The 24,948-nt window shown below is 42.3% G+C and overlaps 1 protein-coding gene across 2 annotated transcripts in view; it reads left to right on the top strand.

The window, feature by feature from the left end:
• Positions 1 to 16,914: 16,914 nt before the first annotated feature.
• MAP3K1 (mitogen-activated protein kinase kinase kinase 1) overlaps positions 16,915 to 24,948 on the top strand; it is a 60,337-nt gene continuing 52,303 nt past the window's right edge. The window contains exon 1 of one of the 2 annotated variants that reach the window (XM_040579911.1): positions 16,915 to 17,170. Coding sequence is in view for 1 of the 2 variants with exons in the window: in XM_040579910.1 (XP_040435844.1) it covers positions 17,837 to 18,306 (470 nt within the window). In the remaining variant the exon portion in view is untranslated. Of the gene's footprint in view, positions 17,171 to 17,788; positions 18,307 to 24,948 lie in introns of those variants that run through there. The other variant, XM_040579910.1, reaches the window with a different exon arrangement.

The following is a 24,948-nucleotide window of genomic DNA, read 5'->3' as shown; positions in this document are numbered from 1 at the left end:
CAGCATCCAGCCGATGAGTGTTTGTACCAATCATATATATCTTTGTAGGTTTTAAAACTGGCTTAATTTTAAATAGTTTCTACCCAGAGCATGCATACCTTTAAACCAATTTAACCCTTGTTGAAATCAGTTCAGCTTGTCTAAACACAAGGTGATTCCGTCACACATTACTTACAAGGTAATGATTGCTCTAAGGAACTCTGTAATGAATGTTCCCTTTCAGATCTTTGAATTTTTACTTCCAAAATGGCTTTGGTAGAACTGTTCTTATGTTACAGGTTGCTAAAATATGTGAATGTATTGTAGTTGAAACAATACTGAAATTTTGCATGGCTATTCTGCATTTACAAAATATGCGACTTCCAGAGCTAACTACATGCAGCACTGTATCCATATGATCATGATTCATCTTCTATGTCTTTCTCAGCTGCTAATTCCCTGCCAAGTTTCCCTGCTGGCAGTTTTGTACAGTATAAAGGTTTGAAATCAGTATGCAGTTGGCAATAATTACAGAAATAACTTAAAAGATCCCAGTGCGTTCTTTATTTTTAAAGTGTCTGGACAGTTTTCTTTCTCAAGTTAGTAGCACAAATCACCCCTTTTGTGTCTTGGGCTAGGCTTCTTTTAGTTGCTGTTTCACAACATCAGTTTCACAACGCTGAGGCAATAGACAGACTAGTCTGCCTTGGTGACAGGCATTGCTATCCATTTACATTTCCTTTTAAATGTTGCTGGAAAATTAGACAGGAGGGGGTTGTGCAAAAATACACTCTAATATTATTGTCATCAGATTAGGTATGAGGCTAATGCTTATCTTGGACTACAATTGCAAGGACTCAGTGTGAGGCGTAGTTGATAAATCTTGATGTGACTTCAAACTTCTCAAGCTTTTTCTCAGCAGTTAGATGGGATTGCTGTGTTTTGTCACCTTGTGGGAGGCAGATAGGACAGCTGCAGTGATGAACATGGGCTTAGGTGACTGGGACCATATCACTAAGTTGAAACCCCAAAGAAGGGGAGGTGCTGCTGGAAAACACATTGTCTCTGGCTGTTGTAACTGGCCTGCCAAGTGGCTGCCTTTGTCTTATGGCTTCCCAGATCTAAAGAAGGCACGCTGTGCTTTGCTGCCGGTGCCAGTGCCATAGGCCTGCAGTGGGGCATGCTTGTAGCTACCAGTACATTTATTACAAGGACCTGTCCGTCCTTTGCAGTGAGCTGTGCTGGCTTTCAGCACTGTGCTGCTGCCGTGGACAGAGGACTTCCTGACACCCCAAAAGCACGCAGGTATGGCAAATCCTTTGCTGCAAGCATGAAACTGGACTGTTTTCTCATGTCACAAATATGAATGGTGCTTTGGTGACAGTCATCTGTATTGCCTTCTTATGGTCTTTGATGTTCCATTCCCAGATAAATTCGTTCTTTAGTGCATCATCTCTTCAAGTCAGTTAAGACTTTAATCTACATTTAAATTCATATAGTCCTGGCCTTTATTTACCTATTTCAGATGTTAGGGAAGAAATGAAGTTTCTGATCTTGAAGGCTCTGCCACTGGGTTATTAAAACTCTGCACATATGATTCTTACGTGACTGGCAAGCAGACTATTTCTTATGTATGTTTACTGGTTACTACCATACCCATGGGTAGAAGGAGTTTTCTACTGTGCCCTGGTGAGACCACACCTGGAGTGCTGTGTCCAGTTCTGGGCTCCCCAGTTCACGAGGGACAGGGAACTACTGGAGACGGTCCAGCAATGGCTGCAGAGATGGTGACGGGGCTGGAGCATCTCCCTTCTGAGGAAAGGCTGAGGGACCTGGGCCTGCTTAACCTAGAGAAGACTTAAAAGGGGATCTTATCAATGCATACAAATGCCTTAAAAGTGCATGTCAAGAGGACGGGGCCAGGTTTTTTTCAGCAGTGATAAGTGGCAGGACAAGGAGCAACAGCCACAAACTGCAACACAGGAAGTTCCATCTGAACAGGAGATAAAACTTCTTCACTTTGAGGGTGACAGAGCACTGGCAGAGGCAGCCCAGAGAGGTTGTGGAACCTCCTTCTCTGAAGACATTCAAAACCTGCCTGGATGTGACTCCATGCAACCTGCTCTAGGTGAACCCACTTTAGCAGGGAGTTGGACTAGGTGTTCTCCAGAGGTCCCTTCCAACCCCAACCATTCTGTGATGCTGTGATTTTGTGAAGTTTAGAAGTGGTTTTAACAGAAATGATGGTGATGTCCCAGTGTCCTGCTGCTCTGTTGCAGGGCAGGCTGGGCTGTGTCCAGCCCTTTTACCAGTCTGTGCTGGTTCATTTCTCTTAACAGGGAAGGCACCTGGCTACTTACCACACTCCATGCCAGCACACTGTGCTCTCAGCTGCTTTCCAACCCTGCCCCTCACAATTTCCCTAGTGTGGCAGCCACAGACAACCATAGCAGATAGAGATGGTGTCAGCTTGTGGGGGGACAGTTCCTTCCTGGAAAACATGTCAAGATGGGGTGGGTAAGTCTATGCAGAGGTCCAGAAAAATCACAGATGCTGCCTCATCCCACCAGCTTCTCTACTGAACTCTGCTGGGACTTTGTCATAACAGGATTTCCTGCAGTTGCCATCCTTTGCACGCATGTGCCGTGGGCACCAAGGTTTGCATTGGAAAGAACTATCATGGAAGATAATTACCAAGGTTGGCACAGCAGGGTATATCTCCTTGTAGATAATGGAAACTGCGTAAATATATTTGCAATAAGCAGACTGAATTGTCTTATTAGAGCAGAGCTGTGGCTCTGCATCAGGACTATGTTGAGACAGAATGTGGTTTTCAAGGTTGTCAACCATGGCTCTGTGTTTCTGCCTTCCAGGCTAGAAGCTGCCATCTCCTCTCTTGTGCCAGTAGCTGTTGCTGTGGCTGCTTTTTAAAATGGATATGCTTATGATCTGACAACAAATAGCAAACAAACAAAAAGAGTAGCCTTTAAAAAAAGGTTCTAATTCACCAGGGGGAAAAGCATACCTCAGGATCACTGACAAGGTTGTTATTGACAATTGCATTTGCCACTCCCCAGTTGCAGGGATGGCTGAGATGCACATGAACAAGCTGCTGAACCAGTGCAGTTGACAGCAAAATTTGAAGGCAAATGCTGTTGTAATCTGCAGTATTTCAGCAGCTGATCTGTGAGTAGCTCAGCTGTCCAAGCACGGAGAGCAGTGTGTCCTGAGCTGCCAGTCTCAGCCATGTCACATCTGCTCAGGAGCCAGTGCTCTTGCCAGAGTTTGTTGGGTTTTTAAGTAAGGTCATTGCACAACTTTGATTTAAACAAGCCACATAAGAAACAACATAGACACAACTGTGGGGTCAGAATCTTTTTGGATGCTGAGGCCAGGCTGCTAGGCTCAGCAGTTTGGCAATGTCTTGAACAGACCTGCTCCCAGCAGATAGTCATGTGTAATGGGAATCCAGTTTGGACGCAGAGATCACCCAAATCAGTGTGCAGGATCTGAATGTGACACTGTTTGTGATTCAGAAGGCTATAAAAGGAGAATATATGTATTTTCTGGTGACAGCTTTTGGAGGTTTAAGCTCCCAAAACTTCCTGGGTTTTTATGCTGAAAAAAATCACTGTGTAAAAAATAAACCCCAAACTAAAGTGCAAGAGACTAATAAGAAACATAAACTTATTTAATTTAAAATGAAGCAACAAAAGAGCTTTCTTCATTGTAAGAGTCAGTCTAAAGAGAACGATATTGTCTCAGCATTGTTAACAGAGACCTGGAGTTGGAATGTGGTCCTCATGGACACCGAGATCCAGTGACCCTGAAGGAGAACTGCATGGTACAAGGAGTACTATGGTGCTCCCTGATACCCGGCACTAGAAGGAGCAACTACGATAAGGCCGCATAACAACTGTCTGGAAGATGAATCACAACCATTGTCATAACAACGAACCAGAACATGCGTGATAACCTTGCTTGAGAAGGCAGAGACTGACAACAATCCATGGGCCAGAGGAGGAGCAACATGTATTGCTCTGCATAAAAGAGGACTCTTTAGCAACCTAATTTTGGGAGACCTTCCCCACCAAGGATCACGACGATCAGAAGGACCAGCGGGACACTGCCTGGACCTGAGACCATAGGGATGCCTTGGACCCGTGGTGGTAGCTATAATCCTCTTTCTTTTTCTTTTTACTTTATCTTTTCTTCACTTTCTGTCTTTCTACCTATTGCATGCTGCTTTACGGGCAAACAATAAAACTGTGCTGTTGGATTGAAGCATAACCCCTTGGCACAGTCGCCTTGATTTTTTGTGCTTTGAGATCATAGTAAACGAACCATCACGAGTCCACTGAGTGGACTGTGACATTCATACACCAACGTTTTACAAAATGCTAAATGTGAGCAGTCAGAAATTCATGGCCTATTACTGTAAATTTTTTATTTGCAGCAAATTCTTCTACATGTATATTTTAATTTCCTGTACTGCATTTTTCTTTAAATATACACCTGCACATCCTCTTCCCTTCAGAAAGTATTTTAAAGTATGCTTCAGAATTTCCAACAAGAATAAGATCATTGAACTCAAAATTCACTTAATTTATTGCATATCCATTTTTTCTTGATGTATCAAGTCATATCAGAAGCATGACCTGACAGTTTGTCTATTCTTATTCATTTGATGGTACTGTAAGTAGTTACGTAAAAGGGTGACATATGATTTTTGTAGCAATAAAAATCATCAGGATCCTTGACTTAACATCTTAAGATATGCCTAACATGTATCTGTTGCTATGTGCATGATTGTATTTTCAGCACAAAAAATCATGGAGGGAAAAAAACAGGATTTTGAATATGCCTTCCTAGCATCTTGCTGCTTTTCTGTATCAGAAGTGACGATTTTTGGAGTTGTAAAACAACCATAATGGATCTATGCCTAAGAACTTCAATGTACTCACGTTGATACGGTCTTCTTCTGATTTCGTCCTGATTTATGCATATATCTTCTAGTAAGGTACTATTCTGTGAATGAGCTTAGCAGGAGACACTCAACAAATACTATTAACTTTCACTCTAAGCAAAATAACTTTGATAGTTTTGACAAATGTCCTTCCCAATTCTGCTTTACTGTTGCTCCAGCAACTGTTTATCATCAACTGCTATGGGGAAACTCAGCAGTATACAAAGATTGTTCACAGTTGACAGCAATACATAGAAATGTTTGAAACCCACTGTATTTTAGGTGTCCCCCAAAAAAAGGCCTTGAACATAAGCACCTAATTTGTTTAAGAAATAATACTTCTACTCCAAGGTTACCACTGCCGTCAGAGTGAAAACTCCTGATAGAGGAAGCCAAGATTTCACTTGTCTGGAAGAGCTCTCCAGAATCTTGCAGATTTACTAGTAACAGACCTAAGCACAAGAATGCATGACCAGGAGGATTTCTTCATTTAAAAATCTGGCTTTCTTTTGAATTTGAAATCAACATTCCAAGTGAAAAGTTCAAGGAAAAAAGATCAGCTTAAATCAACACAAACATTTTGTTATGATGAAATATTTCACTTCAGGTCTAACTGCTATATGATCAATTTAGATACTACAATATGAAATAAACAACTTAAAAGGCACAGAAAAAACAGTAATTGGAAAACAGCAGAACAGGATATTTAGACCTTATCATAATCCTTAAGGGGCTTCTTTACCCAAACAAAATTTAGCCAAATTAACTACATGCCAAAGACTGAGATGTGATTACACTTTTAGGTAGGAAATGGTTCCCTTAGCTAAGATTTCTGCCTGGCTTTAATTAACAGTAATGCATAGTATATATTGAAAATAGTAGCTTCAGATTAGCTAAACCCTACATAGCATATAACATGTGTGTTTGTACGTCTTTTGCTTTGACTTTTTCCCTGTGGCAAAAAAAGCTTAAGTGTTTTCTCAGTTCTAATAAGGTATTGATGACAAAATGGGACTGTAGCACATTTCCCATAATCAGATCCTTCTTGCAAGTTCGTAGCCTTTAGAAATACTGTGCAAAAAGGTAAGACAAAGGAAAAGGTTACAGATGACAATACCTATGCCAATCTGCAATTTTCTATTTTATTGCAATGTGAAAGACAAATACCAGAATCCAGAAAAGGGCTAAGTATCATTCATAAAAGGAACTTAACTTCTTATTAATCTGTAAAACTGAATTAATGACTGTAACCTATTAATAAAATGCTTCAGCATCTCCTTATATGTAATACAAGAGTCGGCTAATATAAAAACTTAATTAATTCCTCTCTTACCACAACAGACAGCATACCATAGCAACTCGAGTGTTTCTGTTTCTCTGAGATGAAGAATTTTACTAACTTGGTAATTCTGCAAGAGGTCACCCATTCTCATGCTTTTTTTTCAGATACTACAATCCAATCCATATATAAGTCCATTGCATTCACACCAGGTTTGAAGTTGCAGGACTGGTGAAATGTTGTTTGGAAGGGCTCTTTTGAGATTACCTAGTCCAACCTCCTTACTTAAAAAGCAAGACTATCACCAGCATTACATCAGATCAGTTGTGGTGTTGTCTAACTGAGCCTTGGAAAGCTCCAGGGATGGAGATGCCACCACACCCCTCAGGTTCCAATGACAGAGGAAGAACATTTAATAGAAAAACTCCACCAGCAGCCCACTACCTGACAGCTCAGTGTTAGGACAGCCTTACTGAAAATGTAAGCTAAGTTTATCTCTGCATTCTGAAGGCTGGATGGAAAATAAAGTGGCATTTCAATGCAGTCATTTTTATTGCTTCTTGCTCCTTGTTGAATTAGTTTTATGCTCACACTTTGGCTGATTTGTGTTCTGCTGTAGAACTGTATTTTGGCTGTTAGATGGTTTATGTATGATCTGAACATAATTCTGGAGTGAATTTTCTGTGGGCTTTGACAGAGGAAGAGAGGCTCTAGACATTTTACAGATGCTTCCAATATTTTTTGGCATGACAAAAAGTAAGTTCTAAGAGATGGAGGCTCTGTTAGGAGCTAACATTTTATAAAAAACACTTTAAAGTACACAAACAAGACCTATTATTTTGTATTTTTTCAAGTCGATTATGACTACCATGAAATCACTGGTACATCATTACAAGGTTAGCAGAAATGTGATCCTCAAAGCACATTCATAGCAGGAAAACTTGGAAACCCCATGTGGCTTTGTGGCTGAAACACTGAACTGGGCAGACACAGGTTTTTATTCCCAGCTTTCTACTTGCCCACAGTAGGCAAATAATTTCATCTGTTCCCCATCTGCAAAACAGAATAAATGGCAGTGACCTACTTTATAAAGTGCTTTGAGATCTATTGATGAAAAAAACTAAATGAGAGACTTTGCTGATACTAAATAAAAGATCTTATATCTGGGAAATACTCAGGGGGGGCTCTGAGTCTTCATACAAGACAACTGGTCTGCTTTAAGTATGTTCTTTCAGAAACTGATTCAGTTAAATCATTGCAACTTCTGCAGTACACACGAGACCAGAGAAAAAGCCTGAGGCAATTAAGTACAGGAGAAAGGGAAGGTATTTGTAGGTCAAGCAGTGTGGAGCAAAATTCTCTGAAGCAAGCACTTCAGTCACAACCAGTTCTCACTAGCTTTCACCTCCTCCTGTTTTAACTTCAGCTCACACTGTACAAATGAATGTTACAGCAAAAAAAATCCAGTCCTTTTACCTGAAGTTTAACCACACATTATTCTGTACTGCAGTATAAACCATACAGCTTTCACTAGATCATGCATCCATGGAGGAAAATTAAAAAGAACTGAGGAAAAACCTGTGCCAGACATGGACTTGCTAGTATATTTTGAAGTCAAGATGATTCATTTTGGCAGCAGTCCAATGCCTGGGGGGGGAGAGGAGCACTTAGCCTGAAGGATAGATGGTGTTGTCGCTGTCATCCTTCCTCATACTTTTGTCTGGAACAGCTTAAGAGCCTTTTCAGCAGAGCATGCTGAATCAACTCATTCTTGGCCAGCTCAGTTTGCTTTTTGCTGAGCCCAGTGCAGGCAAAGAAGAGGGCGTGACCACCGTGGCCTCTTTATTCTGCAGACTTCCAGCCCTTTGTCATGGTTTCTGCTACCTGGACCTAGTGAAAATTGAACGGTGTCCATTGTCCAATGTGTCTTGTGATAGGAGTTGTAATTTTTATGTATGTTCTTGAAGTGCAAAAAAGCTCTGTGATTCACCATGACGCTGCTGCCACAAGTCTCCTTTTCTGACTCACATTATCAAAAAATTATTAGAGCTTAAAATTCTTAATGTGGGGGTTTTTTGACTGTAACAAGAAGAGGGCAAAAGTGGCATAGAATATAATGGCCTTGATGAATTAGTTCAAACCTGGATGACTTTCTACGATTTTGCCAAGAAGTACATGTGTTTGTAGCTAAGATTTAAACATATTCTGCTGTAGATGAGTCTGTAAGGATTCTGGTAAGGGTAATTTGATGCTTGCATCCAAGAGAAAAAGCCAACTTAACCATCTTAACTCTGATCAACAGCATTTAGATCAAGAAGCACTGAACAGAGCACTAGATCTCTCTCTTCAAATCATTTGTTGCTGAGGCAAAGAGGAAGCCCAAGCCATGACTTGGAAGCCCCTTAAGGGTATGTGCCTATGGCTAGTGGCCAGAGCAGATGGTCTCATGCCATTTCATTTCCAGCTTAGCCCATGAGTTTTCTGTGTGACAGTAAGTTCTTCCACTTGTCTGTGCTTTAGGAATTGATGTATACAAATACAGTCTAGCTATTCAGAGAATTACAACATAAAAGGCATGGGGCAACCTTACCACTTTACCTTGCAATGAATGCTTTGCTTAAGGAGTTATCTATATCAGTGTTAATACAATTTGCCACACACTTTTCATTAGACACATGGGAGAATGACACACAGTATATTCATTTATCTTTGTCTCATTTAGACAAAAAAATCCTTTATTTTTGAAGAGGTTCTTCTGAACTTGAACTTCTCATATGGACCCCTGAATGAGAAAAGGGTTCTCATAACAGAACCCCTGAAGCTGGGCTCTGGGCAAGAGAGGACTTTAGGCAGATGTTGCCTTCACTGGGCCCAAGGACATTAGCAGGAATGGTAACAGCATCTTTCCCCTGCCACTAGAGCTGAACCATCTGGACTGTGACTGGTGCTCTAGAAAAGCTTAGCTGAGATTGCAGAGAAGAAGCGGACAGATTTTGTCTCTTCTTTGTAATTTTGGAGCCTCCATATATCCTCTTCTGGATCAATGAATGCCAAAATATTCAGAAAATCACATGATAAGCTTGGGCTTACCAGCAACATTTTAATTCATACTTTCCCATCTTCTGCACCAAGACTAGAATGCAAGACATCAGTGGAATTCAGACCTACGACCTTCTGAACATTCACAGTGAACCCGCTTTGAAAGCATCAATACACTTCAATCTCAGGACAGCTTTTGTTGTCTTTGGTGTGGTAGAATTACTAAAATAAGATGGGTGGAATGCCTTTCCTTGGACCAACACAGACTACAGACACCCTCATGCAGTTCTGTAACATGCATCTGACATCAAACCTACTTTTGTTTATGTTTTTAAACAAAATAATTGACAGGCTTATAAAGCTAGTCTAAGTCTCAGATATGGATCTTTATTTTTCTAAATAGCTATTTATCTCTTATTCAGCTTTGTTGGGGGCAGGGGAATAGCTGCAACTTTGGCTTTTATGACATCATCAAAATGCATTGGAATTCGGCTTCTCTACTTTCAGTGCTTTAAAAAAAGAGGGAAGGAGGAAGGAGACAGGAGTTTATGTTACATATCTCTCTAATATGCTGTCATTAATAATAGTTTTAGAATTAAAAATAAGAATCAAAGGTAATTTTAAGGGGAAAAATTACATACAAAGGATTTTGCATGTATTGACACAACATTCACATGAGTTAGGGCAATAGTCCTGTTTTATTTTAGACATAAGTAAGTTGGTTTATACCACTCATATTAAGGGAAATTCTGGGTTTAAAAAACAGGATTTTTGTCTTTCTGCAGACATTTCCAATTGGCCATACTCTCCTTTCATAATTTTCTCAAGTGATACTTTTCTGATGCTCTTCAGCTTCCTTCAAACACTGGATAATTTAGAATCATGAAAAGATGAGCTGTGATGTTCTCTGATACCTAGACTCTCATATCATAGTGTATATACTACCCCAAACCCTTCAAAATCTGAAAGAGAAGCTTCTGGCAGACATGTACAGTGCTCTATAGAAGTATATATCTGACCATTGTGTTGAGACTGAAGATTCCCAAAAATGAAGTTGAGTTTTAAAAACCTGGGGAGATTTTTGGAAATGGGGAAAAGAACAGGGACTGTACTAGTCAGGGAGAGAACAGAGCTGTGTACAGATTAATTATGCAGTGAATGGCAATCTACTCTATTAAAAATTATTTGGCAGGAAAAAAGAATAAAGGATTAACTTGAACTATGAGGCTATTTAAACTTATGAAGAGAAAAGTACCTTTTCTTAGGGTTTAATGAGTTTAATGTCTGTCTGTAGCTTAACTGACATGGAGAGCTGGGCTTTCCTCATACTTAGAATAAAATGTTGCTGCATTTATATGTAAGCACTTCCGAAACAAACTAAATGAACTAAACCCAAATAAATCTGAGTCCTCTGAGAAAAAGAAGGACTATATATTGTCACAATTCATAGTAAACGTGGGGAGTTAGAATATACAAAGGAATTTGGGAATAACTCAGCAAGTTTTTGGTTTAGGGAAAATAAGAGAAGCTTCTGGGGTTTTTATTTAACTTCTTCGCCATGCATTTTATTTTTACATTTGTATGATCCACATGTGAAAAATGTTATTAGAAAGGGGCCTGCAGTGGTTCTTACTGTAGGCTGAAAGGTATGTTACTGCCCTGAGAAGGATCCTTTGTTCTCGTTAAACAGAGCAAACAAATAGTTATAATCTCAAGACTTCTGTGACTAATATGTTAATCTGTTAAAACACATTCTTATCTTGGCTAGAAATTAATAGCAAAATTGTTCTTTTCAACAGAAAGCAGACAGCTCATTCAGCTTTATGATTAAGATTTTAGAGACTACCTAATGAAGCTAATATAATTAAATTGGTGTTAATATTTGTGAATAGTATCACCTCCAAATCTTATGTCTAGAGGACAGGAAACTAAGAGCAGCAGCTCAGTAGTGTTCATTTGTTAATGAAATTCAAGAGAAAATAGTGACATGTATTTTTTAACTGATCTGACTTGCACTGTTAGTATCGTGCATGATAAACTTGGTTAAGGCACTGTCCTTGAAAAGCAGTTACACAACTCACTGAAAGTAGTGTGTATGGTTAATACCTTCAACAGTAAGTGGTCAGTTATGCTCTGGAGACTGGCAAGCCTTTGTTCAAAATCTGGAAAATTTTGGCTTAAACCACAAAGAACAAGGAAGATACACAATCTATCAAAATAAATTATGTATCCTAACTTGGCAAGCATTAAATTAATGCCCTCCCCCAAACCCATACAAACATCATATGTCAAGGTCATTCTTTGCTTCTCAAGGCCTTTCATAGTGCAAACATGCAGAGCATGTGAAGTCAGCTCAGTTTTGTACCATGACAATGTTTTTAGGTTACATCAGCAGGATAAAACGAAATTACCAACATTAAAATTGCAAAATATAAACCCAATCTATTCAAGAAGCAGCATATATATGTTAGTGTGTATGTATAGTATATACATGTATTTATATTACAGGCAAATTAACTTTGCAAATGTCGAAGATGTCAACTGATTCAACAACTATTTTCTGTGATTACAGTATCTAAGAGATGGAAAGTAAGCATGCAGAAAGCAAAGGATTTATCTACTGATGATTTATCGATAGGTGAGATTCATTAGTCTCTGCAAACATCATAAAAATGTAAATGAACTGGGTGTAGCAAAGGAAGCTATGATATAGAGCAGCGAGAGCCCTATGAGCAATAAATAAACCCCAGGAACAGTAACAGAATTCAAGAAATAGGTTTATATTGTGGAATAGATAGAATATTTTTTTAGCATCTTTTTATAAGTAAATCACATCTCAAGAAAGGTAGGAAATTTGTTTTGCAAAGATATATTTCATTTTGTTGTATTTGGGGGGGGGCGGCAGCTGCTCATGCAATATAAAGGTAAGATGTTTGGTTTTAACACCAACTAAATACTAAGACTGAAAGTTACTTTCCTCATAATTCTCCAGTGCAATCTTTCTTTTCCCAGGGTGTTCTTGCCAGTTCCTTGACTGTCTGGCAATTATTTAGGCAGGCAGTTATCCAGAGGTAACTGTCAAATTGTGTCACTCTTGTCTGCTCCTCTTCTACAGGATCCTCATAAGGCTTTTGTGTTACACGCTGGATATACCGATCATGCGAGACTTGGTTCACAGCCCATAGCCATGCTGAGACACACCAACAAGACTTGGCCTTGTCTTTATGTTTGCTGATGGTTGAGTGTTTATGCTGTTGTCATGTTACTGTTCTCTAGTAACTGTAGTTTATTGTTGGAACTGTATGATTCTGCTGCTGGCAGAAGAATGACGGAGCAGCAGGCAGAGGAAAAGAGTAACTGTGGGGTCCTCTTTGGTGGGAGTGAGAAAGTGGTCCTTCTTCCATCCTGAACCTTCACACTCCCTTTCAGTAAGTTGCTATATTGTTCTTAGAGAGAAAAACAAGAGTGAAACTCTTGCGTCTGTTCCCTTGTAATCTGGAAATCTATAGCTTCCAGTGGAAAAAACCTTCCACAGTTTATTGATAGCTATGCTTATATCCGTGCCTTTGTCTCACAGAACAGAAGGAATAATAAGCACCTAGGCTGAAAGAGATGTAACAGCCGGTGGTAGCAGTAGGATAAAAGAAAACTGAGCTAATGCTGGTCTCCTGACTCTGAAATAGTAGAGTTGCTTTCTCCTGGGGAGTAAACAGATAGTGGTGCTTACAATAGATGTAACTGCTGATCCAGGTAAGAGCCATCTTGTCAATTTAGTAGTCCGCAAGAATATAAGAAAAAGAGCTGACAACTGCAATAATTTTGGTAGCTTTTCGTAAGTGATGTACAAGAAGAGGTTTAACACGTCTTTCTCACTTCATTACTATATTTCCTTTGAGCAAGTGTTCACCTGGAAAATCAATAATATTAAATCCCTCAGTCTGGTGTCAGGCCTGAGGTAGGTAAATATATTTGTTTTCCAGTTAGAGTCGGGAAAAATTGAGCCATGAAATCATGGTGATTTATTTGAGGTCAGAAAAATCCTCTGTAGCACAGCCAGGAAGAATACCCAAATTAGACGTCAAAGTACTGACACTAAAGAGCATCTGAGGTCACAAATTGAACTGATATTAATACTTAATACAAGAGGTACAAACTAGTGACAAAAGGAATCATGGCAGCAGGTTGATTTCTGCTGTACAAGGACCACAATCTAGTTTGCTGATTGCTCTGTTCCTTGTCTGTTTCATATTATATGGTAAATTCTTTGGGGAGACATGACCTTTTTGCTTTAGTGGGTAGACCAAAAGGTTCCCCAGTTCATGAGTAGATGCTACAGCAAGAAAGTTGGTAACTGTGATGAATGTGGCTAGACAGTGCAGGTCTGTTAGAAGAAACATCAGTATTGTTAGTTCTTAAAAATCAACAGAGAACTGTTATTATGTGCTTTGACAGAAAAAGACCCGGAGGTTTAAATACAGCTCTTTTCTTATATAATGTGTCTGACACCTTGATCAAGATGTAGTCTTAAGTTTTGTGGATCCAAAATACATTTTTAACAAAAGTTCAGTTCTGTGTGAACTAAGAAACCTTTAAACACATTTTTCCATGGAAATAAAAGCTGAAACTAATAGGTAAACCAGTAAGAAAAACACTGAAATAACAGTGAGATTAGACATTCCCAGCACCTGAACTAAACCCACAGAATTCCCTGTAACAGGCTCTGGTTTTACTCAGCTTTCTCTCTCCTAAAAATTCATATGGCGTTCTGATTTTCTGAAGTGGAATTTCTTCCAGAAGGCATACCTGCTATGCTATGAAGTAAGAACTGAGCCTCAGCAAGATGGCAAAGCATTTCTGCAGCCAACATAGACACCAGCAGATTTTCAGCAGGTCCTAAGGAACAAGAATGAAAAGGGCCTCAGACTCTATGTCCTCATTTAGTTGCTTGACTTCTCCATTACACACAGAGGAATAAACAGGAAAGGCTTATGGTTTAAGAGCAGGTTTGTTTTCCCTTTCTCACAACAGAAAGAATGAACAGAAGATCAAGGTGGGGATAAGTCTTTCTACACAGAAGAACAAGATGGGGACAATCTAGTTTGTATACAGCATTAAAGCACTTTTTGCATGTTTAGTCAAGACCAGAAGCTATGGACTGTGTTATCTCTCATATTTATTCTGTTTGTGGATGATAATGCCTAGGTTATGTATTCAGGGGCACGGCAGATTCCTATCTCTAGCATGTTGAAAATTGTTGGTTATTCATGACACTGTTACAGGTTTTGTGCAACAAGGAAACTCATTGGCTTGCAAAAACTTAGCGTGTTCCCAAACAGACGTTTCTTTGTGTACAACAGTTGGTGTTCCAAATGTTGCACGATGCTAATTTGAGGCCAAAGGCTTCTGTTTCATAACAAACCCTTGGTGCCACTGCTTGGGACTTAGGGGAAATAGGCCCACTGAAAACTGCTCAAAGCCTCATGTTACCCTCCAGAACTGTATTTTAGATGGGCTGAGAAATAATCTGTGCAAGAGGTAACTGAGTATCTTTCTTTTCTCTTCAGTAAGTTTTATGCTTTTTTACAATCAGGTCAACTCATATTAAGTGCAAAAGGATTTTAAGAGCAGATCACAGGAAAACACAGATGTCAGTCAACATGTTCAGTTACTGATTTCAGAATTCAGTACCTCTAGCAGAGCCTCCCTATTGTGCATAAATCTATGTTGCATACAGATACTGCATTATCTAGCGCTCTGCAGTGAAGCATGGCAGGTGTTTTCTTGCTTGCCACTGTACTGTCCTGGTCAAGGCAGAGTGGAGAAACATCCACTTCAAACAATAAGGTGAATATAAAGATCATAGGCAAAATGTAATTTATTAGAGTTGGACAAGGGGACATGCCATGTATTCTTTAATGACTACATAGTGAGTTTTTTCCACTTTCCATCTTAGCCAAAAGTAACTCAAAACCTTGATAATGCTGACCTTACTCAAAAGGCAAAGTTGTGCCTTAACAGGGATGGTGACAGCACTTGTCCACGCTTAATTATTTCTTATACTGGTGCCTCCCACTGTTCCTGGATTTCATGTTTTGCCCTGTTCTTAGCTGCCTTGCAGAAAGCATGTCACCTCAGTGCACATGCACATTCCTCAGTACCCCATCACCACTCTGACATTTGGCCTTGAATTTCCCAAGTTTTCTTCTCCTTTAAGCCTTGTTGGAGCCTTAGCATCTGGCAGAGGTGTCTCCCAGGACTCTGTCAGAACAAAAGGATGTGTATGCACCTCTTATCTCCTAGATTTACTTTAATTAGGGATTTGCTTTTTCTTCTCTGTATTGTTTACCAACCAATTGCTATTAAAAGCTGTATTCCTTCTCCATGTGACAAGTGTTTAATAAATTCCTAAAGCTGTTTTCTTTTTCTGTTTAAAATACTTCAAAAGCATAAGGTGTTGGGTTTTTTTCCTGTGAATGTGATTTTATGGCAAAGAGGAATATTTGAAAAGATATAATAGTGGACTGTTGAAGACCAGAGGATCCTGCATACATGCAGGTTACACTGCCAACAACTGGTAATAATTTGAGTTCGTTTCAACCGTCTGCTTCAGAATTTGCATGCAACTAATCTCATGTTGCTTCTGCAAAGCACATATTTTATTCTTCTCTGCATTTAGTAACATCTTTTTAACAATAAGACTTGCTCTAGGAATATTCCAGAAAACTGTACCTGATTTATAGTAGCAGCTTTAAATAAGTGTCAGATACTATCTTTATGAAATTCAGAATTAGTTTCTCTGAACAACGCCCCTGAGTTGTATACCACAAGAGGATATTTAGATGACCTGCTTATCCCAAAGAGGACAATGAACATAACTGACTTTCTCACAGCGTCATCCTTCACTGAAAAACCTTCCTAAGGGTAGTTACAGTGTGGCATCCTGACAGACCACCTAAGTGAATCACTTCGTGTGACCTCGAAGTCATGTGTATACTGCTGCTATTCTGCAATAAAACGGAGTACAAGTAGTCTCCTTGGGCTTTTTGCTCTTACAAGTCTGGTGGGAAAGATCTCTTCTAATCTGCTCGAGGCATCCTTCAGTGAGGATTCTACATTTAGGTCAGGCTCTGATCCCATATGTAAGGCAAGAAAGAATCTGCTTCTGTTAGGAGGTAATTCTCACCTAACTAGTGCTTTGGATCAAAGCAGTGACCTCAGCAAAGTGCCCATACTAATGTAATTGCAGAGCTGCTTAGCTAATGTTTACACTTGAGTGATATGTAGCAGTTTGTGAGAAATAAGCCTAAGATATTCAGCTAAAGAAAAGTGCCCTGAACTGTGCGACTTCTACTGTATTGAAAAACACCCCCCTGAAAACAACCTGGCATGCATAGCGATGTTTAGCTTTCCTTGCCTCAACTCAGATTAAATCAGCATTGAGATAGGGAGGCTTGTTCAACGGCAGCGAAACGGCACCTTTCTGACAGCTATGTACGCCCTTCTCTTCTTGCAAAATCGTATGCCCCTTCCCCGCAGCTCGGAGGCTGAAAGCAAAACCACCCAATTGCGGTCGAGTGGAAATCTAGACCAGGAGTACATTTTACTTGGACCTCCCCAAGGTTCTGGTCATGTGACGTCTCCCGCCTTTCTCCCAGTCTGTTGGGAAACAGCCGCAGCGTTAGGTATATGTGGCAGGCTATAACCTAAGGCTGCACGTGCGTAGGCACGCACAGATGGAAACGGGTGCGCTCCGACGAGACACCAACGCTTCCCAGTAGCCGAGGCATGGAAAGGTAGCCGAGGACGGGTGAAGCAGCGCCTGCCAAGCGAGGGCAGCCCGGAGGGGGACGCGCGAAGGCTCCAGCAAGGATGCGGGCTGACTTGTACTGATCGCAGAGAACGAGCAGGTGAGCCCGGGCACGGCAGCGGCTTCCCGGCGGCTCGCTGCGGCGCGGCCGGGGACGGCGGGCACTGCGCGCCCTCCCCGACCCTCTGCCGGCTCCCGGGGAGGACGCGGCCTGGGGGAGGTCTGGGGCTGCTGGGGACACGGGGGCAGGGCGGGGTGCTGCGGGATAGGGCGCGGCGCCGCCCGCAGCCGGCCGGCGTTTCGGGAAAGGCTTCCCCGCGCCGCCGCTCCTCACACGGCGGCGGCCGGCCCGCGCCGCGGCACCCCGCCCCGGGGCCGCCGGACCCCCGCCGCTCTCCCACACGTGGTAACGGCCGCGTGGGGGCAGGGACCTCCTCGCCGCCCGGCGCCTATCGCCGGCTCCCGGGCTAAGCGCGGCCCGGCCGGCCCTGTCCCGGGTGGCCCGGGCCCTACCCCTGACGGGCGGGCGCGGCTCCCTCCAACCGCCAACACCTGCGCGGGGGCGGGCGGGGCGGGGCAGCGCGCGCGGCCCCGCCCCCGCTGCACCTACGGGCGGCCGCCCCGCCCCTGCCGCCCGCCGCCGCCAATCCGCGCCCGCCGCCCGCCCCCTCCCTACGCCGTTTTCGCAGTCAACGCCGTTTCCGCAGCGGGCTGGAGAGCTGGCTCCCCCCGGTCCTCGGCAGCCCGATGTGACCCGCCAGAGAAAATGGCGGCGGCGGGCGGCAATCGCACCTCGTCGTCGGGATTATCCTCGGGCAGCGGCGCGGAGGCGGCCGCCGCCGGCGCCTGCGGGAGCCTGAAGGGCGGCGCGGTCGCGGGGAGCGTCGCCGGGAGCGGCGGGGGGCTCCTGCGGGAGGCGGGCGGCGGCGACCAGTGCCGGGAGCAGCGCTCCGACTGGAGACGGAAGCAGCTGCGCAAAGTGCGGAGCGTGGAGCTGGACCGGCTGCCCGAGGCGCCCCTCTTCCCCGCCGCCGCCCCGGCCGCCGCCGCCTCCTCGCCGGAGCCCCCCGAGACGCTGCTGCTCCACTACCTGCCCGGGCCGCCGCGCTCCAGCCCCGCCAGCCCGGCTGCCTCCCCCAGCCGCTGCGCCGAACTTCTGGAGCCGTTGCCGACGGGGAGCCCGGCGGGGACCGGCCCCGCCGCGGAGCGGAGGATGGAGCCGGCTTCCCCCTCGAGGTGAGGGGAGGGGGGGCAGGGCTCGACCCCGGGCGGCGGCGGGTGACAGCGGCGATGGCGGGGCTGTTCCCGCGGGGAGAGCTCGGGGTGGGTTCCCGCTCCTCGCCGCGGGCGCCCGGCCGCCGCCTGGCCGTGGGCCGGCAGCGGATGCGGGGGCGGCGGGAGCTGCCCGCGGGGCTCGGGCAGGGGCTGGGGCGCGGCGGGCAGCCGTCGCCCGCCGCCTTCTCCCGGGACGCGGGGACACCCGGTGCGTGGGGGAAGGAGGGGTGGCGGCGGGCCGAGCTGTGCCGCCGTCCGTCCGCCCGCAGCTGTCAGCGGCGCGGGGCTGGCGCGGCCCGGTAGCCGGCGGGGCAGGCTGCCTGGAGCCGAGCTGGGGCGGGGGGTGGTGGCGGCGGCGTGCGTGTGTTTGCGGGGGGTGCCGTTGCGTTTATCTGCGGCCGGAGCCCCGAGGGGCGCTGGGGTGCGGGTTCGGGGCGGCGGCGGGCCGGATGTGTCAGCCGCTGGGGCGCGGGCCCGCTGACCGCCCGCAGCTCGGTGCTGGCGGTGCGGGCGGCGGCTGCGCCCCTGCCTGGCTGCTGGCCGGGCACCTGGCCGCCTCCTGCGCTGCCCCGGCAGCTTGCAGCAGAAACACGGAGTTAATTTTTTTTTTTTTAAAGGACTCCTCCGAAGTCTAATTCCCCTTTGCTGTACGGAGATATTGTGGAATTGATTTCTTTAATTCTTAGCAAGGGACGTGGGTAAGGCTTTCTACCATAAGTGCCCCCTCTCTTTTTTTCAAGGAAAAGCAATTTTGTAGTGGTTTGGTCTAGGTAATACATTTTGGTGGTTTCATTTAGAGCCCTGCATATGAAGGCTGTGTTTGCCTTCTGTACGGATTATTTCATAAGTCCGTTTTCATGAGGTTTTACAGAACTGCCCGTATTTTGCCTAATCGACATGTTTAGAAGCATTCAAGATGAAAGCAAACTCTGGTCCTTGGTGAAGCAGTTTAAGTATTTCAGCACACGCTCCAGCTTTAGGTGCACTTGCGAGGTCTAACTGCAGTGTGTCTGGGAAGGCACTGCAGTAGTGATGGTGTAATTTTGGTGTGAAGTTGACAATTTCCTATAGATTGTTTGTAAAGTTTTATATGATGTGGACTGCATAGTTTAAGGACTTGGTATTAACGCCCAAGGACCTATTTTAATGCTGTCTTGACAGTTTGGCCAGTTATTTAAACCTCATAAGAAATCTAATCCAGTTTGGACACAAGTCGTGTATTCCTTTCAGTTGTGTCTTATGTCAGTCAAACCTCAGGGGTATTTTTTAAAAGGTTGACTTATCTTGGGGCTACTGTAATGAGAACTGTTTTCTAGACCAATGTCCTGTTCATATGAACTCTCAGGAATTTGGATGGATTTTGGTCTGTTTCTAGGGCAGTGTAAAAAAAATACTTGATATGGTGTGGTTATAACAGGTAAGATTTCCCACTAATCCTTCTGTAAGTACAGAGGCATTTAAGTGTTTTCTTGAGGGAATAGTGTATGAGTTTCAGCAAATAACTTGTCTTTTTATGACTCTTAGCACCGTCTTTGTCAAGTAATAAAATTATAATGTACTGTATCTCATAATACAATTGTAACCAGCTTCATGGCTTTCAAGGAAAATAAAGAATTGGTGTCGGAACATGTTTAAAACAATATAGAGTCTGGTGGTGATAGCAAGTGGGAGTTGGGCTTGATTTTAGAGGTTCAGGAAGGTCAATATACATTGCATTGATGCTAAAACGGAGTCCATCCTTGCTAGTCAGTCCCACAGCAGCAATGACAGAACAGCCGTGGAATTTGTTCATTTCTAATGGACAGTTTTGCTTACTTTTAAAAGTACCTGCATTTGGACAAGTCAGTGTTCTGAATGTGTGTACAAGTTAAAACCCTTCTCCTAAATGCTCTGGCATTCCACTAGGAATGTTAAAAAAATCGTAAAAAATACTGAAATGCCAGATGCTTTTTCTCTTCATTACTTTAGCAATATAGTCTACTTTGACTTTATTGTAAGTACAGCTGAAAGTACATGGCAACATTAATGGTGATTATTCTTCAGATATATCCTATAAATGGTCATGTAGAGTGTCTCACTAATCCTATAAGTTGTGTTACCAGTAAACAGACGTTAACAAAGTACCACTTTGTCAGGCCATATCAAGAATTTAAAACATCTCTCTGCCCTTATTGACTTGTTCTAGCAGAAGGTGGGAGGTTAGTTTGTACGTGAGCAGCAGTTAGCATATTACACACTAAATTTTTCCGTGCAGCTGTTGCCCAGACTTTTATTGAGGCGAACTGAAGGGCATAATCGAAATAATGTGTTACGTGGAGGTTTTCTATTCTGTTTTCAAATCCAGTAGTTGTCTACTGTTAAAAGATACTATGCGTGCTCCCATGTCCCCCTATCGGTCTCTTTGGTATTACAGTTACTTTCATTTTAAATAGTTTTTCTGTTTCTCTTTTTTTCTGGAAGACCTGCATGAGCCTCAGAATGAAGCTGAAAAGGGAAACAGACACTGCTGTCAAGTCCTAAATGTGAATACTACCATTTTTGTTTAATCTCTCAAGTATTCAGCTTGTCACAGCAGTAGAGCAAATATTTCGCTAAGAGTGAATGTTGCAAGCTATCTTTTTAAGAGCTGGGGGGTGTTCTAGGAAATCAAGCTTCACCATGAAGCACTTCAGACCATATCTGTACTGACAGTATATTGATTTGGTTTATATAAAAAGTCCCAAACAATGACCTCAGCAATAACAGTCTTACGATTTCTTGTAACTTGAGGGAAATCTATGGAAGCAAAATGCACCTTCTTCTCTGCAATGTTAACAATGTTCTTTTAAAAATTGCAGACCCTGTAAGTGATGTTTATTTGTGTCTGAAATTGATGTAGGTCACCAGTTACATCCCCAGCTACAGGATACTGCCATAACCACGTTTCTATAAAAATGAAAAGCAGTAAATGCTGCAATTCATCTCCTCTGCATACAGTAACCATGTACTGTGTGACTTGTGTGAAGATAAAGTGTTTGAACTTGAAAATGTGTGTGCTAGATAGGGCAGACTTGTCAGATAGCTCAGCTGCAATACAACCTTTGTAGATATTTGTACTGTATTTTCTGCAGTTGCTGTTTGGCACCTGCTAGAGACACCAAAGACTCTGAAACTGAAGTTTTGACTATGTATAAGTGTACTAGTAAAAGCTTCGTGGGTTTAGCTCTGCTTATCTGTTTGTAGTGCCTTTTGTTGACTGAGGAAGATGTGTTTTATCTGGACAGTGGGGAGGGAACAGAGGGAGGGCATGTGAAAAGCACAGCGTGGCCAAGATTTTACTTTTGTGATGGTTTTTTTTTTAAATGCTGATAACTTCATGGTCAAGATGTACCCGAGTATAAAACACAGCTTACTGTTGACCTTGGCTGTTCTTGACTAAGGTAGAACATAATTTTGTGTTTTAACCAAGTCTGTGATGCTGGATATTTTTAACTGGCAGCTTAAATAAACTACCAGATTTTCTGCTTCCAGTTTGAGCTGCATAGTACTGCAAGAGAAAATTCTCTTCCTACCTCTTTAGTGCTCTGTGGCTTGAGAGTACTTTTGGAAGAGGGTCACCCTCCACTATGTCTGATTTTTATCACTCTTAGTTATTGCAAGGGGTAGGGTTCTGCTTAAATGGTCTGATCTGGTATGGCAGTTTCTTTGTTCCTGTGCAAAGTAAATAGATTGTAACTAACTGATCTGGAGCTTTCTGTCTCACTGGATTTAGTGATACTAAAGGTTCAGTCTCCACTGTCACTCAGTGGAGTCTAAGTACTGCTCAGTCCAATACCTTTGTGTAGATCTGTGCAATTGTGCCTTACCCAAAGGTCAAACATCTAGACTACAAGATTTAAAGATCTCTTTTTTTCCTTGTGTATGATGGATTTGAACTTTACAGGATTTTCTAGTGTGCTAATGCATTTTTGTTTGAAGTTGAAGTAAAGGTGATGGTGCAGGAGAGGATGAGGCAGGAGTGGAAGCAAGTGCCGGGGGGTGGGGGGTGGGGGTGGGGGGTGAGGTGACTGTGGGAATGCATCTGTTGGCTTTTGCCAGCTTCCAGTATTGGTGAAACTTGGCTTCAGCTTGTTTAAAATAGAAATTATACATTGCCATGTAGCTGTTGTTTAAACAAACTTGTAAAACTAGTCTTCAGCAGCAGTAGTGATAAGAGAACTGATCAGGTTTGAGGTCTGGATTTCTAATGCTAACCCCTGTGTTCTTGGAGGCTTCTCTGCAAAGACCTAAGGGTTGTCTTATTTTACTTTTTATCTGCTCTGCTCTCACTTAAGACTCTAGAATTACAATTCATTCTTTTTCTTAAGGCAGGGTGGACAGAAAGACTTTAAGAAGGCTTCATTACTTGTTTCCATAGGACTAGGAGAACATAGTTAAGTGGGAAGTTGCTTTCTGTTGCTTCCCTCCCTTTTTATCTTTACCTGGAGGCTGAGTGCATTGCCTGCAGGATGTTTCTGATTTCCTGTCTCGCCCCACTGTAGAACTGGAGAATCCTGCTTAGCGGTGAATAGTCATGAATATTTTTTTCCTGTAAGATGTACTTCGGAGTTTTCTGTGTTTTGGGCTTTTTTGTTTCTTGGTTTGTGGAGTTTTGGGTTTTTTTTGTTTTGGTTGGCTTTTGAGTGTTTTGTTGTTTTTTGTTCTGGTTTTTTTTAAGATCGATTTTGTTGGATCTTGGCAGAAAAATGACCTAAAAAAAGCAGCTTTACTTACTTGATACTTGAGTATTTTGGAATTGGGAATTGTTTACCTTTTATTTAGAAAGTGATGAAACGCTTCTCAAGTTTTCTTAAAAGCAGATAGTCCCATCACTCCCTCAGTTTTGCTCAGAAATATCCATTTTTTTTGATGGCACTTGGCATCTGATGACTAAGGAGTTGAAGGTGTTTGCAAAAAGTTTTTCTTTTTTCCTTAAACTTAGAATGTCACTGTTTCTCTGCTATGAGATTAAACTGGAATTTGTCAGTCTACATTTATTTCTTTTGTGTCCCTGAAGTGTAAACTGCTCACATCATTCACGGAAAAACAACATAATACTGTTCCTTCTTATCTATCTTGTCCTAATGTTCTTATTTGTAGTGGAATGGCTGCTACTATTATGCTGGGTGACTTCAATTATTGCCTAGTGTTTCTCATCAATAGATTTCACGCTGCTGTTGATACTGCAGCTCCTTATAACTTGTTCAGGGTCACTGTGGAAGGTGTGAGTGGAGTGCTGGAAAAATGAGATGTCTGCTAGACCACACTGACATATGACCATATCTGATATCGTGCTTTCTGAGCTCCTCGCATCTTCTTGAGCATCCAGTCATCTTGCTTTTGTGCAAACTGAAATGAGTCTTTGCTCAGCTGTCAGCAGTGATGATCAGATCCTTCTGTGAGTTGGTGGTTAACCCTCAAAGATATGCAACTAATACTCCCTTTTTTGGCTCACAGATATGTATTTAATTTCACTAGTTATTTATCTCAAATACCCTCTTACACCCTGAGAATTTTTTATAAGTCATATGTGACTGTCATGCTTGTTTTATCTTCAGGATTGTTCTTTTCAGATATTGAAAGGGCTTGGTGTCAATATTTCAAGTGTTGAGGGAAAAATATATAATACCAAATAAAGATATTTTTTTTTAAACAAATCATCAGTGTTAGCTCCCATTCTACTACTAATAAATGTGTGCAGATTTTTATTTTAGTAATTCTTTGCGTTCTTTAAAAGGGAAGCTTCAAAGCTCAGTGGATAATAGGGTTTCCCCATTGCCTTCAGATAATGCTTAAATCTTCTGTATCTGGAGAAGCATACAAAATGCAGATACCTGAAATGTGTGGTGAAACTGGCAGAAACTCCAGTTTGCAGTTCTTATAGAGTTTATTGAGCTTGCCAGATTAATACAGTCTAGCAGGTAAGTGTATATGGTTAAGACAATATTCTAATTCCTTTGAATTATGATAGTACCTTAATTTCTGGTTGCTGAGTATGTACTTTGAAAATTCACATGTAGTCAGTGACCATTTTCTCAGTTTACCAATATTTTACACTTTTTTTTTTTTACTACCATGTTTTTAGACTTTAGAGTGGCCAGGTATGATACAAATATTCCTCTCAGGCTTTTTTTCCTCTTGCTGCAAGTTTTAACTTTACCACCAGATATGTAATCACTATCTTAAGTGTTCCCATAAGATACATCTGAAATGTTTGTTATTTTGCTAAAGTAAATGCTTCTGCAGATGCCTAGCCTATGACTAAAGACTTGCTTGCTTAATGTAAGAAAATCCATGCTAGTCCCAACTGCAGTAAGCTCGCATGCATGAATGAAGCATGGTGCTAATGTGTTCTTAAAAGTTTGGAAAGGATCTCCTATATTAAGGATTGATGTTGCTTATTAATTTTGTTGGATTATTCATACAAATAAAACATAGGTGATGGCTTCCATAGATGTGTAAATTTCTTCGGCTGTTCAGACTTGAAATGGAAATGTGAACAGCTGATTTTTAAATGGAGTGCAGCTGGATGGTGTTTCTCTTAAACTATATTATTATACCTAAGTTTATTTTTTAAAAGTTATT

This window comes from Falco naumanni, chromosome Z (assembly GCF_017639655.2).
Source record: "Falco naumanni isolate bFalNau1 chromosome Z, bFalNau1.pat, whole genome shotgun sequence".
NCBI classification, from domain to species: domain Eukaryota; kingdom Metazoa; phylum Chordata; class Aves; order Falconiformes; family Falconidae; genus Falco; species Falco naumanni.
The sequence above is the reverse complement of the archived record's forward strand: the minus strand, read 5'-3'. Positions and strand labels throughout refer to the sequence as shown.